This window comes from Ochlerotatus camptorhynchus, unplaced genomic scaffold (assembly GCF_037179485.1).
Source record: "Ochlerotatus camptorhynchus isolate MF236.1 unplaced genomic scaffold, CSIRO-AGI_Acam_v1.1 ptg000261l, whole genome shotgun sequence".
Taxonomy (NCBI): domain Eukaryota; kingdom Metazoa; phylum Arthropoda; class Insecta; order Diptera; family Culicidae; genus Ochlerotatus; species Ochlerotatus camptorhynchus.
Window position 1 is genome coordinate 1503120 of NW_027040751.1, and position 14375 is coordinate 1517494.

Here is a 14375-nt window from a genome sequence, read left to right on the forward strand (position 1 = left end):
TTCTAAATCTTTAGCTGCAATGAATAACACAGTATCGTCAGCAAAAAGATTAATATCACAAAACCGTAAAACTCGTCGCATGTCATTAATATACATAATAAATAAAAGGGGCCCTAATACACTTCCCTGAGGCACTCCAAGGTCATTGTCAACGGGACAAGATACAAAATCATTAAAAACAGTCCTCTTTGTGTTCTGTCAGATAAATAGCTTTCAAACCATTTGTATGCAGAACCCGAAATTCCAAAGCGCTTGATTGTTCTTAACAATAAGGGCCTAGAAATTGTCTCAAAAGCGCGTTTTAGATCCAAAAACACAGCAACAATCGTATCTTTATGCTCCAAATTTTCTTCCATTTAGCTAACACTAAGTTTAACGCGGTTTCACAAGAATGGCCTTCCCGGTATCCCGATTGTTCGGGTATCAACAAACAGTTACTATTTAAATATTCTAACAGCTGGCCTTTTACAACAAGTTCTAAAATTTTCTCTAATGTGTGCAACATGTTGATGGGACGAAACTCTTCGGCTTTAATCGTCCCAGCAACTTTTTGTATAGGAACAACTAAAGATTCTTTCCAAATATGCGGCACGTGCCCAGATTGCAATGATTGATTTATAAGGTCCCGCAGAGTGTGTCGAATGACATGAAAGCAATCTTGAATAACTCTAGCATTAACATTATCTACTCCAGCCGTTTTTCCTAATGAAAAGCAAATATTTTTAAGTTCATCTAATGTAATTGGGTGAAAACCATTAAATCTACAATTACTATTAATCGGCTGTTTTATTTCGTCCGGTTCATTGATCAGTTCAATAGATTGATTGATCAGTGAAACGCTCTCGAGGAAATAGTCATTAAACTTAGAAGCAATTACTGGTTCTGACTGTTCTAATATGCCATCAAAAGTTATGGTCCGCGATTTACAATTACTAGGCTTCATCAAAGATTTCAAAATTTTCCATAACTCTTTGCTGTTGTTTTGATGCTGATCAATTTTCCTCTGAATATATTCACATCGAGTTTTCTTAATCGATTGTGAATATTTATTACGCACGACCGTGTACCTATTCCAATGATTATCACTATTAGATCTACAAAACTTTTTGTACCATTTGTCCCTCTTACGTTTAAGACGCAAAAGATCCAAATTGTACCAGCTGTTCGAGTTTTTCAAAGAAACAAACTTTTGTTCAACTAATTTATTGGTACAAGTTTTCAAAACGTTAGTAAGAACAGCTGCATCTTCATCTAAAGTTCCGGTAACTAATGGAAAATCCACACTTCTCTCAACAAGATTCGAAACAGCTTGCTTCGAATATTTCCTCCAGCACTTCAATTTTACAAAATTATCGTTATCGTTAACACTGTCTAAGACATTAATTACTAAAGTTTCATGATCGGTTATTTTCAAATCAGCTTGAGTAACTGAACTGACAGAATCAAAATTAGAATAAACATGGTCAATCAAAGTTCTACTGTGCAGGGAAATACGCGTACATTCACTTACTAATTGTTTTAAATTAAAGAAATCAGCTAATTGCTTCAGATGGTTCGAATTGCTAGTATCATGCCAATTAATGTTAAAATCACCCGCAAGTATATTTAATTTACTAGAATCTAAAAATGTCTCGAACCAGTTCTCTAAAATTTCAATAAAACGCTGATTACTTGAACTGGGAGAATGATACAAAACACCATAATTACCCATCTTCATGCCACGTTCAACTGTAATGCCTAAGAACCAATTGCCATCAATAACTTCGTTTTGGCGAATATTGAATTGAACTGATTCTTTGACATAAATAGCAACACCGCCAGTGTGCCTCGAATGTGACAAACAAGCAGCAGCTTTATATCCCGGAATGCTATACTGATCAAAAGATTCAATTTCTACAATATGTGTTTCTGCTAACAAAACCAAAAGTGGACGATTTTCTTCTACAATCTGACGTAATGTTACGTAGTTTGTAGATAACCCCGCAATATTCAAATATAAAATCTCTAATTTACTCACATTACTACTGGAACTTGGTTGCTATTTATTGAAATGTAAGCTGCTTTTTTTCTGATCATATAGTTTTTTATACACAAAACAATTAGAACTAAATGCTGCGTGGTTGACGTCCAGATTTAATTTACGCTCCTTATTAGTTTTTAAACAATTAACGCATTTCAATACAGTTGACGTACACTTAGAGGTGCTATATTGTTTGCTGCATCTAGAGCATCGTTCGCAATTTTTGCAATCCGTGCTTTTGTGCCCAAATTCTCCACATCTGAAGCATCGCAAAACATTAATCGCGGGAACTATCGAGCACCGATCAAACCCTACATTTACTTTTTTCGCACATAACAAACATTTATACGTCTCGATATCAACTTCAATCACAACACTAAACTTGTTGTAAGTGAAGCGTGGATTTTCAAACATGTTAACCACTTTTACATCATTAATTGCGATGTCTTCATTTTGACTTTTTAAGAAGTCAATGAAGACATCGGAGGAATACTGATCGCTCATGCCCACCACTTTTAACATTGGCACCGATGTGGGAACAACAGCGTTGTAGTTTTCACCCAAATTGCTTTCAATGCCCTTTTTCACCTCATTTACATTGTATCCTGTTGCACACTCAACAAAAATGATACAACCATTTAAAAAAGCAAGTTTAGACAGGTTAAGCAGCCGCTCTAAAGCATCTTCTTTGAAAATTTTAAGTTATTTTGTGTAATAGTTAAACATTTACAGCTGTGTGCGCCATTTTTATCGCATACACCCTTTATCCGTTCAAATTAAAATGCTAATCTAACTGTCTACATTGTTTCGCATGGCGATAAGTGATGCAAACTTAATTTTTCTTTTCGCCGAATCTCGGCTGTGCAAATCTCGGCAAAAATTGCCGAGATTCGGCAAACAAAAATTAACTGTGTGGGAAGTAACCCAACAAAAGATTTAGCTGAATTGTTTTTATCTGCACACAGCATTTTTTGTCTGTATAAGGTGAATACATCTTGAAACTTCAAGAGCTCACAAAGCATACAATGATAAAATTGTAACTCCCTGTTTGCTGCACTACAGCAAACGTGTAATTTCGATAATTTATGTAATCCGGTGGGTAATGGAGTTCGTGAGTTCTCGAATTCTTAGCTTAGCTTAGCTTAGACTGACTGCACATATCAATGGTTGCTACTCCGTGATTGATCATAATCAGTAAAATTGTACAATGAATCAACTGAATGGGACTGGGAGTGACCGTCCATTCTCATTGTACAAGTTTCAGTGACTCTATATGTTGTAGATCAATAACGGCGCCGGCCACGTCCTTGCAATCAGGTGGGAGTAGGGAAGGAATATTAGAGAAACCTTTGTTGTTTGTGGCCCGTGTTTACCTCTGCACCCCAACAAAAAATACAGGAAAGGATATTTTGTTAGTAAGTTGGGTTCGTTGGATCAGGATAATAATAAGTGATGCGACCATGGTTTTAAATGAATCAGTGTTATCATGCATTATACTTGGATTTGTTTGAAGCATTAACAAAATGGTGGATCATTATAATATAAATCTGAAGACATTCCATCATCGAAAAACTGAAAATAAACTTAGAGCATAAGCATGAGCAAAATTGACGGCCCGCGACTGCCGACACCGAAGAGCTGAAACCCAATTCAAATAAGTCAAATCAACACACAAAACCAGGGTGAAAGCTGTAAGAGTGAATCATTACAGTATAAATCTAATGATGTTCCATTATCGAAGAGCTGGAAGAAAACTTAAATAATTGAAATCAAAAGGTCCAGTCTGAATGAAGGCTGAAAAAAGAGAATAATTATACAGCAATGACCCCCATTTTGTCAGCTACACATACTTTGTATCTTAAACATCCATCTTGAAGGAGGAAGATATGAAATCACAATTATGTGGGGTTACTGAAAAATAACAGGCTGATGCGCGGAGAGGCTGACAGGATCGGGTCATAACTGTAATGTAAATATTAGGATGATTTATCATCATCAAACTATTCTTGAATTAACCTGGGAAGAATGCTTCTGAATAATTGTTATACAGATAAATTAAATTGATAAACTAAATGGTTCAAACAACAACTCCAACCTGTAGAAAAGCTGAAAATAGGGAATCTTTACAATGTGGACGCTACGCTATTTCACTATCGATGGGCTGAAAGTATTCAGTCTAGATCAATAGATTTAGCTATTTGAACCAAAGCCGGAAAAGAAAGAAAAAGGTATACGAATCACTTCCATCGTAGTAAAGATGTACCACGTACCAAGCCATATAATACATATGTTCACTACCCTCCAGCATCGAATCGCCAAAAAAAGGACCGACACACCCGTACTGAACACTGCAACACTCAAAAGTTCGCCATCACCCAACACCCACACACAAACACATACACGTGCGTGCGCAAACACCGAAAGCTCCAGTAGCACCCAAAATGGTTCAGCGGAAGAACAACTTATCTGGATGCCGCAGCATCTTCTGTGATTTATAAAATAAATTAATTAGCGTTCATAAAAATAACTTTTGCAAATCTTCTTATCTCATCACTCAGGTCGATACTCGATTGACCTGATTCTGTCATACGGAAGAGGGCGATTTATATCCTTCTGCAGTTAAACAAAAACTATCGTCTCTGAAAGACTCTCGATAGAACTACACGATGAAAGCGTGACATCTGAACACGGTAAACAGGTCTCCCAGGAGGCAGTGCAATTCGCAGGCACACTTACAACCGCTGATAGCAAAAAAAACACAGCCGTCAAAGAAATGGATCCAATAAACGTCACTCTCGCGAAAGCACATCCGTCGTCGTCGAACGGCAAAAAAAAAGACGGAATCGGTTGGCAATTTTGTGATACGGAATTTCTACTGAAAATGAACCGGGAATGCACGAATTTCCCCACATCCAACTGCGAAACACGTTCAAAAGCACTTTTGGAACACTTTCGATCGAAAACACCAACATCACCATCATAAAATGAAATTAAAATTATCACTCGCGATGCCACAAATTTCTGGTCCGGGAGAAAAAATCAAACAACTGGAGTTCGTGAGCTCTCGAATTCGAAGCAAAACAGATCCAATTGACCTTTATCTATCACTCCCACTCACGTTTAACCACAGGCTTTTTAGATTTGATTTTAAAAGTAAAATACGAATAGTAGCAAAATTGCCGGAAGACCACCTTATGGCGATGAACTAGCCCAGAAGTCAAAATCTGATGATGATGATGGTCCCACCTCTTTCTTACCCCTACAAAGGTTTGAGCGGGACGATTTTTTTTTTAGATAATTGAATATGACATTTTAACCAGGTTTGCAACCAAAATCGAACTGGTTACAGTTACAGATATAAATTCCCTCTAGAGTTTACAGTTGCTTCATAGCGATATAAATATGGAAAAGCTCTTAGTATGTACAGTTTTACACACCAACTGCTCATTTGTTAACAGCTTTTGCAATGCATGCAAAGAGTAGTTAACTTTTGAATCAACACCATTGAGTGTTTACACCAGGCTTGATGGAGCCTCGCTCGCGGGTTTGAAATGAGCCGAGTGTATCAGTTTACTGAGGAGTAGAATGCCTACTTCCAAATCATTCCACTGAGCTTCAGAGCTTGTGAGCGAAGGGGGATAAAATGAGAGTGAGGTTTGCTGCCATTCATGTTCATGTTTTCTATCACACGCTCTTACTCTCACTCTGGGGGAACTCTGAGCTTCTTGCGTCGAACAAAAAAGTTATCCGGGGTTTCAAAAAGCGCACCTCAAGTCAAATCATCCTCTCACTGAAGTTCACTCTCCTTCTCTCTCGAGGAGGTTTTGCTTACTTCTTCCATATTCCTGCCGCCACTCACTCGTTGTGAGGGCTGCCTAAACTCGTGGGACAAGAGTGTTTTAAAACGACTAAAATATATACGTACCCTAATTAACAAAGCACAAGCAATAAAAAATCTCAAATTGGCCACTAAATACTACAGGGGTGCACCAATAAACAAAAAACAAGTTGCAATAGAAATGAAGAAAAAGGCAATAAACAAATAAAAAGCTTCTTTTAATAATTTGAATGTGAGCGGTAAAAATGGCAAAAAGGGCAATAGTAAATACAATACGCTCAATTAAATAAGGATGAATCTCCACTAAATTAGGAAATTTGAGCACTAAATAACTCACTTTCGTCACCTGCAGTTGAAGATATTTTCCCATAAAAGTGGCAAAATGAGCAATGTCATATTGAATAACCGCAATAAATAAATCTAAAATGTCCCACACAAAGCGCACAGTTATCACTGTTTTAATCCAACTATGCAGTAAAATCGTGATTATTTCCCCAAGAAAAAAATGAAAATATCTTTTAAAAACTGAAAAAGTTCCAGGAACCAGAAGATAAATGTATGCTTGAACATGAGGATGAGCCATCGTAAAATATGAATCGTTCTTAAAGAAAAGAAAATAATTCATGCAGGAAAGTAAAAATGAGCAATTAAAAACGAACACTGCGCAATTTAAAATAAAACAAAATTCCAATGATATTCTGGAAATATTCCTTTAAATTGAAAGTTTATGAGCCAATAACCCAGATCAATTTCCATATGGTATTTTCAAGACAGCGATAAGTAGTGATACTGTGTCTTGGCTAACAAAGTCGTTGCTAATAAAGAAGATTAACGAATGTGGGTCTCATTGAAAAAGGTACCATTAAACAAAATCAAAAGAGCACTAAAAACATCTGTTTGAGCAATATATACGTCACAAAAGAGCACTAGAAAATGCCATTTGAGCAATATAAAGGTAAAAAAAAAAACACAAAAAGCACAATTAATGTCCCAGGGAAAATTTCAAAAACGCTCAACAAAAAATAAGAAATGAGCAAGAAACGAATAAAATTAGCACTCTGAAAAATAAATTGAGCATTTTATAGGCCATGAAGGCCACTAAGAACGAAAACAATATCTTTTGAAAACCTGCAAATCTTCATCGAACCATAGACAAACAGACATAACACTCGCATCTTGTACATCGAACACGCATTTAACGGTCAATTTAAATATGTGTTAGTTGATAACACCTCCGCCGGTGGCGCCCATAGTTAATTTCCTTGCGTTTGACGTTTAAACATGTACAAGATGTACAAGATGCGAGTGTTACGTCTGTTTGTCTATGGTTCGATGAAGATTTGCAGGTTTTCAAAAGATATTGTTTTCGTTCTTAGTGACCTTCATGGCCTATAAAATGCTCAATTTATTTTTCAGAGTGCTAATTTTATACGTTTCTTGCTCATTTCTTATTTTTTGTTGAGCGTTTTTGAAATTTTCCCTGGGACATTAATTGTGCTTTTTGTGTTTTTTTTTACCTTTGTATTGCTCAAATGGCATTTTCTAGTGCTCTTTTGTGACGTATATATTGCTCAAACAGATGTTTTTAGTGCTCTTTTGATTTTGTTTAATGGTACCTTTTTCAATGAGACCCACATTCGTTAATCTTCTTTATTAGCAACGACTTTGTTAGCCAAGACACAGTATCACTACTTATCGCTGTCTTGAAAATACCATATGGAAATTGATCTGGGTTATTGGCTCATAAACTTTCAATTTAAAGGAATATTTCCAGAATATCATTGGAATTTTGTTTTATTTTAAATTGCGCAGTGTTCGTTTTTAGTGCTCTTTTGATTTTGTTTAATGGTACCTTTTTCAATGAGACCCACATTCGTTAATCTTCTTTATCAGCAACGACTTTGTTAGCCAAGACACAGTATCACTACTTATCGCTGTCTTGAAAATACCATATGGAAATTGATCTGGGTTATTGGCTCATAAACTTTCAATTTAAAGGAATATTTCCAGAATATCATTGGAATTTTGTTTTATTTTAAATTGCGCAGTGTTCGTTTTTAATTGCTCATTTTTACTTTCCTGCATGAATTATTTTCTTTTCTTTAAGAACGATTCATATTTTACGATGGCTCAACCTCATGTTCAAGCATACATTTATCTTCTGGTTCCTGGAACTTTTTCAGTTTTTAAAAGATATTTTCATTTTTTTCTTGGGGAAATAATCACGATTTTACTGCATAGTTGGATTAAAACAGTGATAACTGTGCGCTTTGTGTGGGACATTTTAGATTTATTTATTGCGGTTATTCAATATGACATTGCTCATTTTGCCACTTTTATGGGAAAATATCTTCAACTGCAGGTGACGAAAGTGAGTTATTTAGTGCTCAAATTTCCTAATTTAGTGGAGATTCATCCTTATTTAATTGAGCGTATTGTATTTACTATTGCCCTTTTTGCCATTTTTACCGCTCACATTCAAATTATTAAAAGAAGCTTTTTATTTGTTTATTGCCTTTTTCTTCATTTCTATTCCAACTTGTTTTTTGTTTATTGGTGCACCCCTGTAGTATTAAGTGGCCAATTTGAGATTTTTCATTGCTCATTTCGCTTTTTTTATTGATGATTAATTGTGCTGCCGTTTTAAAACCTTCAGTGAGTTTGAGGAGTTTCAGCAAGCCTGGTTTACACTAAAATTACGAGATGTGCAGCGAGCATTTCTCACTTCATTTTGGTAATGCAAAAACAAATACAGCTTATTACTAGCACTATAACTATATTATCTACTATTTTTTACGTATCTATAACAAGCTTAAACTCTATTCTGTTGACGGCTTCAAAATGAACTATGTTTCGTCTACTGTGTTGATAGTTAGTAGCAAATGAGTAGCTCGTGACAAAAAAAATGAGTTTGCCTAGCATGCTCTTAGTTCGCCTTCTTGTCCACCTAAAATATGCATAAGTATTACAAGCAATCAAGAGTTAAGGAACAATCAACAAAGGATCCTATTACACAAACAACCCCGCAATCTAATGCTATCCTAAATTTTCAGAAATGTCCGGAATGCTCACGAATCCCCGACATATGCCAGGAAATTTACTAATAACTTAAGGTATCTCCCAAATAAGCTTCAAAGGTGCATATTTTTCATCAAACATTAAAATCAGTCCTCTATAAATAAAGAATTAAAAACCGGAAAACAACTCTAATAAGAACCAGTTGAGAGAAGAAGAAACGAGAAATTCAATTCAACACATGCGCTTTTCGTTTCGACCTTAATTTTACATTTCATATTTGTTTACGTTCCAAGACGTACGTCAAAGATGAAATACGTCTCGAGTAAAAAGAGTAATTTTTAAGTGTGTATGCAATACCAGCGCCTGCTACGTCCGAATGCAGAACAACTAACGAATGGGTAGAAATATTCAGTGCCAACATTTCAAAGGGGCGTAATTGCATTTGTAAACAATGGCTTTAGCCGTTGATTTCTCGCAAATAAAAGCTCATTCATGAAAATTGATTGCACCAACAGGTAGAGGAATGTTTTCTCTTCTAGCTAGCATTGTTAATTTGGAGGAGTGAGCTTTTATTTGCGAGAAATCGACGGCTAAATCCTTTGTTTACAAAAGCAATTACGCCCCTTTGAAATGTTGGCACTGATATGTTGACGTCATGCTAGCTTTGATGGATGCTGACAAGTCCTCTGCACATCCTCGAGAAAGCACTGTGATATTGGATAAACGGTTGGGATTGCAGTAGAGTTTGTTTTGACAAACGGTAAGCTGAATTAAACTGATGTGAAGGAAGCTGAGATTAAATCCACGATGTTTTGCTCAGTAATCAAAAAGGGTCGCTCTAGAGCCAAAGAGCCCTTCATATTACACTTACGATCGTGTTGATGTTGTAACCAGTATTTTGAAAATCATTCTCAAATCTCATTCATTGAGTCTCCCTGAGAGAGTAAACTCATGTGCGAATGTGGCAAACAAAGCTCACGCTTGAGATTCTCATGCATTTTCACGCAGTCATACTCATAACGCCAAACAATAATTTCAGCTTAAAACACATAAAATCCGCTCAAATGTCAATTGTTTGCATGCTTATGCATGTTGATTTAGTTTTCCATCCACTGATGCAAAAACAACATTTATAAAAACTAATAACTCCAAAATATAAAGCAATCCATTTTTGAACCTGAAATTATGCGGTGATTTTTGCGTAGTTGAGTTTTGTTTTTATTCTACTATCAAACTCACCAACCAAAGATACCTCGTTTTGAGGTACCCAAAAACGGAAAGAGATATCACTCTGGAATTTTCGAGTAAGATAAAAGTTTTTGAAAAAAAATTCAAAACTCGGAAAATTGTTTTCCCGGTTTGTTTATTCATTTTTCCTCCGCCGTTAAAGTTTTTTAAATGTAATGTTGTTCAGTTATGGATTGCTGAGATAATTTACTTATAATTTCACTAAAGAAGTTTTTCTACGGTACTTGTTGCATGAATTATGAATTTTTCAATTATGTGAATTTTGGAAAAAAGAGTAGTTGATTCAAAATCCTCCGAACCATTAGTATTGAAGCCTGAAAAAATCATAAGAACATTTTTCATTACCCTTTTTTGTCAAATACCGTACCATAACCATACCGTTCAATGCAAAATTATATACATTTAGGAAAATTAATGTTATTTTAGGTGCTCTGAGACTGACATATACGAGCGTCAATTTTGACATAAAATTGAGTCATAATAGACGCGAAACTTAGCTCAATAAAACGTACTTTCGAACTTTTCTTTCTCCGAGCACTTAATTTTACATGACATGTTTGTTTACGTCTCATCCTTTATGGCGAAGATGGATTCCGTCACGTGTGAAATTAGGTATTTCTAAGTGTGTATGGTTGGTGTCCCTAATGTTGGGCTCATACGTAAATTTCTATAGACAGCATCTTTTTTTAAATTTCTCACTACACACTTAGAAATACCTAATTTTACACGTGACGGAATCCATCTTTGACATAAAGGATGAAACGAAATGCTCCGAGACTGAAAAGTTCGTTACTCGACGAAAAGTACGTATGATTGAGCTGAATGTTGCGTCTATTATGAAACAATTTTATGTCAAAATTGACGCTCGTATATGTCAGTCTCAGAGCACCTAAATTTACATGAATTTTAAAGCATCCAAAAATATTCACTTGTTTCTTCTAGATGACGTATTGTTCTGAGAAAAATCCAAGAACAGGAGTTTTTTTTATCGATTGGTCCAGTCTTTAGATTCATAAACCAGCCCCAGCAATTTCCCCAGGTATCATATTTTATATTTATTTTTCCTCAACTTTATCAGCTTTCGGGGAGAATGGGGCAGGTGAAGATACTTAATCCACTACTTGGTGCTTAGGTCAAGTACATTTAATTAATGAAGCTACATCATTTATGCATGTTCCCTAACAAACAACAACACCAGAGCATCCATCTGCTTACTTCCCGCTGTGTGTTTGCGTGTTCTTCATCCATTCGTTAATCGATCCACCCTCCGTTCAACAGCCAGCACACGTCCATTGCCTATCTTCAGTACCATGCGCATTCTCAGCTCAAGCTCATCTATCTTTAAGCTGGTAGAGAAACGAAACTTGTACAGTAAGTGCACCAACATCACTTTCATCAGATGGCTACTGTAGCGTATCCCAACGCAGTTGCGTACGCCGGCTATAAACGGAATATGGCAATAGGGATGCCTTTGGGCAACCTTCTCCGGTAGGAAATTGTCCGAATCGAATGTTTCCGCATTGGGACCCCAAAGCGCCCGATCGCGGTGCAGTTTGTAGATCGGTATGCAGATGTTTGCCCCGGCAGGAATCGTTATGGTTTCCAGCCGGATGTCGGCATCTACTTTGCGACCTACTAAAGGTGCAATGGGAAACAGTCGCATGGTTTCCTTGAAAACACGTTCCATGTAGGTCAGACGAGACAGGCTCGATTGGTCTAGGTAATTGTGATCGCAGAGGTCGTCGAAGACGGAGGAGATTTCGCGATAGACTCGGTCCTGCACATCTTGATGGATGGATAGCATTAGCAGTGTGAAAGCGATCGTTGAAGCTGTTGTTTCACTGCCAGCGAAAACCATGGCTGCTATGTGGTCTTCAAGGGATGAAGTCCCGGGGGGGTCGGGGTGCTTTTCTGAGCTTTTTCCAAATTTGTGATCAACATTTTACCACCTTCTTTAAGCGCTGGAATAGGCTTTCGAGGTTTTTTCAAAATTTTTGAGAGTTTCCAAAAGGGTTTGGAGCTCGGGTCTAATTTAGAAACATTATTTTCAAAAGTTTTGTTCCTCAGGGCAGAGAATCGCTTTTTAATTTGTTTTTGCAAATCCCGCCAGATAACTTTCATGGCAGGACCGCGTGTTCTTTGATATTGCCTCCTGCGGATATTTTTCAGACGGATCAAGAGCTGAAGATCGTCGTCTATTAGAATTGAATCGAATTTAACCTCGCATTTTGGAACTAAGGCAGCTCTTGATTCAACTATAGAAGTAGTCAGAGATTCAAGAGCATAATTAATTTCATCTTTGGTTTGCAAAGGAATGTTTGGATCGAAGTTATATTCCATAAATGTTCGATATTGCTTCCAATCAGCTCTATGGTAATTGAAAGTAGAGCTGTTGGGATTAGAAATTATTTCTTGGGATATTTCAAAAGTTACTGGAAGTCAGCATGGGTAACCAATTGGCTACAAAGTTGACATGAATCAGTTAAGACCAAATCAATAGTTGAGGGATTTCTTGCTGAAGAAATGCGTGTTGGGCTGTTTGGATATTGAATAGTGTAATAACCTGCAGAACAATCATCAAACAGAATATTACCATTGGAATTGCTTTGAGCATTATTCCATGAGCGGTGTTTTGTATTAAATTCAATTTAAAGCTATGACCGGTAAGTTTCTGAAGGTCACCCTTGAGAAAATTCTTTTGCTGGCCTACGCATTGAAATGGCAAATAGGCAGCTATAAACGTAAGTTGTCCAAATTTTGTTTCAACAGAAACTTCAAAGTTTCAAAAACTTTGGTTTCAAATGTATTTGATTCGTCTCCATCAAGACGATTATTTCTATAAATGAAAAAATATACGTCCCTTTTATCCTTATAGTCAGATGTAAGGAACGTTTCAGTTATAATGACGATATTCATATGAACTCTTTAAATTTAATTAGCTCGAGCGTTCCAATTCAAAATATTTAATGATTTAAAATCCATTACTGAATTTCAGAGTCATTACGACATTGTTCGCAAATTTTACTCCAGTTTGAATAGCACCAAGCATGCAGTTATTTTTCAGAATATCAGTAATCATTTCATTTAATCATTTTTGTAAAAAAATCCATTTTAGGAGTCGTCTTTTGAGTGAGAGGAATCTCCACAGTTCATGCATTTAGCTGCCATGTAGCAATTTTTGGTTCCATGGCCCCATCCCTGACACTTACGGCAGCTGGTAAGGTTTCGGAAATTTCCTCCAGTTTTCCTGAAGTGTTCCCACTTCTCTCGGACATGGAGCATAAGGCTAGCTTTTTCTAAGGCCTTAATGTTGTTTAGTTCACTAGACTTGAAGTGAAGTAAATAAAAATCATTAGAAATCCCGCTGTGCGAATCGCCAGCACGGGATTTCATTTTCATTTTGATTACTTGGACTGGCTCAACTGCGAGTAATTTAGTCAATTCATCTTTGATCTGATCTAAGGATTTGCCACTGGCCAGACCTTTCAAGACAACCTTAAATAGACCCATCAGTTTTGGTGTCATAAGTCAAAAATTTATGCTGCTTCTCAGTAAGATACTTGAGAAGACGTTTGAATCCGTCCAAGGTTTCAGCCAATACACGGTCAATTTGAAGTGAAAACTTTAATTTAACTAAGTTCAAAAGTTCCGTGCGAAGAGCATGAAAAAATGGTAGTGGTTATGGCAAAAAGGGGGGACCTTTTCTTTCTTGGCATTAAGCCGGAAAAGTTTAGTGGGATTTGCCCTGGATGATTTTTTTTTCTATGTTCGGGACCTAACACCAACTGCAACCAGTAATTTGATCTATTGTAGTATACCCCGTGTCCTTAGTTTAGTGCATGTCGTATTACGCATTGAGAAATGATGAAGTATTCGATTTTTTTTACAGTTGTAATTCTTGCACTTATTGCAAGGATCCGACTTTAATTGAAAGGTTCCGCTATTTATACACTTCGGAGTGTTGAAAAACCCTCCAAAATCACGCCCCTTAGTCAGTCAAAATTGGATTCCTTGGCAACAAAATTAAGGAATGCCACCTGTATGATGGATCATTCTCATCATCGGTGAGCATATCAAATTGATTGCTCACATACATTTCATCAGAAGGGGTATCAAGAGATTGTCCTTTTCTTTTGCGTTTAGGTGCCATGGCGGCAGTAAAACGTTTCTTCACATCGGCTTCCAAGCAGATTACTATAACAATCAGAAGGATCGAAGAGGAATTTTCCAAATTGATATCCAAGCAGGATT

General features: G+C 36.6%; 3 protein-coding genes across 3 annotated transcripts in view; all 3 read right to left on the reverse strand.

Moving 5' to 3' along the window:
- Positions 1-14375, reverse strand: part of LOC135705201 (uncharacterized) — a 217881-nt gene that overhangs the window by 177455 nt on the left and 26051 nt on the right. The window lies entirely within an intron of this gene.
- Positions 1-14375, reverse strand: part of LOC135705187 (uncharacterized) — a 351007-nt gene that overhangs the window by 76802 nt on the left and 259830 nt on the right. The window lies entirely within an intron of this gene.
- Positions 11365-11982, reverse strand: LOC135705213 (probable cytochrome P450 313a4). Its single transcript, XM_065226822.1, has one exon. The coding sequence runs from the start codon at positions 11980-11982 to the stop codon at positions 11365-11367; it is 618 nt and encodes a 205-aa protein (XP_065082894.1).

Excerpts from the sequence above, each read along its gene's own strand:
- LOC135705213 (XM_065226822.1), bottom strand. The coding sequence starts at position 11,982 with ATGGTTTTCGCTGGCAGTGAAACAACAGCTTCAACGATCGCTTTCACA.